General features: G+C 47.4%; 1 protein-coding gene across 1 annotated transcript; it reads left to right on the forward strand.

Moving 5' to 3' along the window:
- Positions 1-261: 261 nt before the first annotated feature.
- On the forward strand, positions 262-1,882 carry PPTG_16009 (hypothetical protein; the record flags this gene model as incomplete). The annotated part of the gene is made up of 5 exons (XM_008913242.1): positions 262-910; positions 993-1,050; positions 1,123-1,617; positions 1,684-1,731; positions 1,807-1,882. The coding sequence occupies 5 exons, from the start codon at positions 262-264 to the stop codon at positions 1,880-1,882; spliced, it is 1,326 nt and encodes a 441-aa protein (XP_008911490.1).
- Positions 1,883-2,197: the final 315 nt, after the last annotated feature.

Genomic DNA, 2,197 nt, shown 5'->3' on the forward strand with positions numbered 1-2,197 from the left:
TAGTAGTGAATACCACACTCTACGGTACTAATAGTAGTAGTACTACTAGTATTACTCTAGAATACTAGCTTACCAAGTAACCTTAACCTCTGATTTCAGGTACAGTTTTCGGTATTTTAAAAAATACCGAAAACAGTACGTTTTAACTTATTAAAGTGTTAAAACTTCGGGAATGGCTTCAAAGTTTGAATCTCGCTCTAACGACACCTCTGAACAAAAGAGAAATCCCGATCAAGAGTTTGCTTGAAGCGCGACGCTGCCATGAACGAAGAGGACGAATTCGGTATGAGCAAGACGACGCGGGACGCTGACCCGATGGAGCAGGAAAACAAAAGCGCCGTGAAAGATCACCCAGACTTTAACTTCCTTGACGCAGATGAGATCCGCGCGGCTGTGACGTCGGAAGACAAGCGCTCCGTGCCTCTGTGGATGACGCGCATGCCTGTGGAGAAAGATCCGAGCCAGTGGACGATCCTAGAGGTACAAATCCGGCCTGACCGCTCGTGGGAAGTCATTAAAGAGCTGATCGCCACTGTCTGCATCGGCAAAGGTCTCTTGGTCACCGAGGAGCACCCCAACTCGGTGCTCTTCCGCAAAAAAGTAACCCAGGAATCAATGGCCCGCGGCATGGCCAACTCTGCTACATTCCTCAACGTTTATGTGCACAATGGTGTGTCTCCGTCCAAGTTGCGGGTGGTGGACATCTGCACGTTGGTGTCAGACGAGAACAAGCTACTTGGTGGCATGGTATCAACGAGGAAAAATGCGTTGTGGGCGGCGCAAGACCACAACCAGCCACACAAGTATACGCTGGATCAGTTGCTTGGAGCATTGCAGGTGACACTGCTTAGTCAGTGTCTTTCACTAAGCCATTTATACATGGCCTCTCCTGAAAACTCGATGGATTCCGGTACCTTTCGAAGTTGAAATCATTAGTGACGATAGTGAGTTTGCTAACTATGATTCTCTGAAATAAATCTGGATACTTGCAGTGGAGAACGCAGAGCTGGATGAAGGATACGTTGAAGACTTGAAGAGAGCGTTCAGCAGGTGGAGTGTGTTACTGATATATGCTAAATGGAGTTGCTTCATATTGATATAACTGCTACTATTGCCTATTAGTGAGATGAAGGCAAACATGAGAGATCTGTGCATTCCTTTGGAATCGTACGCGTACGACCAAGAATTTGCTTGTGCGTTGCTGATTGGACTTCTTGAGCCGTCCCTTAAGAAATACGGGATCAAGCTGACAGATACACCTACAGAGGCTACAGAGGCTAAAGACGTCAAAGAAGAAGTGAGCGCAGCGACTGTCAGCATTGAAGGTCATTCAATAAACGAGGACGAGCCGGCACTGAATGAGGAGAAGGTCTCACCTCCTCATGAGCCAGAAACTCTTAACACTTCTCCTTCACCGAACGAAGCCGCTGCTAGTGATCCGAGCAAACTTTATGGCGAAGTGGTTTCAGAGCTGGTGCAAAATCTTTGGCGGGTATGCAAGGAGGATTGTGAGGTAAGACTACGAGCCAAAATTGACGAGAAACAACAGCAAGTCACTGCACGGGTGGAGGCTGTGCAAAGTTTGCGAACTCGGGCGATTCGAGCAATCATGGAAGCGTACGTTTGTGTCTTCATCAACTACTGGAAGAAAAGGCTAAAGAACTGATGTTGCAAACTTGACAGAGATGGTGCTCAAATGTCAAGCCTCAACCAGTCACCGGCAGATGACAGGTATGTTGCTAAGTTGGTGTTGTGGTATGGGAAAGTTGAGAAATAACGCTGGATATGGGTCGGCTTTGATTGTAGATCCAACGTGCTTCTATACGAGGCGCCGTGCATGGTCAACGGGATTCCTGTCACATTGCATGTGACGTATGGGTAGGGCTGCTTTTATTTGCTTTCCAGACATGAGTGTTGTATTAACTTTTTGAATTTCGCAGGAACTTAATTTATCGGACCATGGTGCCCGTGTTCGCGCACACCACCGTGGTTCCGTTCGAAGATGTCGTGAATGTTGTCCAGACTACCTCGTTTGGCATTCAGGTGGTGTCCATGGAGCTGGATTCATCAAAGCATGGCAAGGGGATCACAATCGCCATGGGACTTGAAGTTGATTTGCTCTATCAGCTCTTGCACGAGGTGAACTTGAGTTTTCTTGCATCATGTCGCTCGCTTGTTCACTCACCAACCTTTTTTT

This window comes from Phytophthora parasitica, assembly GCF_000247585.1.
Source record: "Phytophthora parasitica INRA-310 unplaced genomic scaffold supercont2.53, whole genome shotgun sequence".
In the NCBI taxonomy this organism is placed as follows: domain Eukaryota; phylum Oomycota; class Peronosporomycetes; order Peronosporales; family Peronosporaceae; genus Phytophthora; species Phytophthora nicotianae.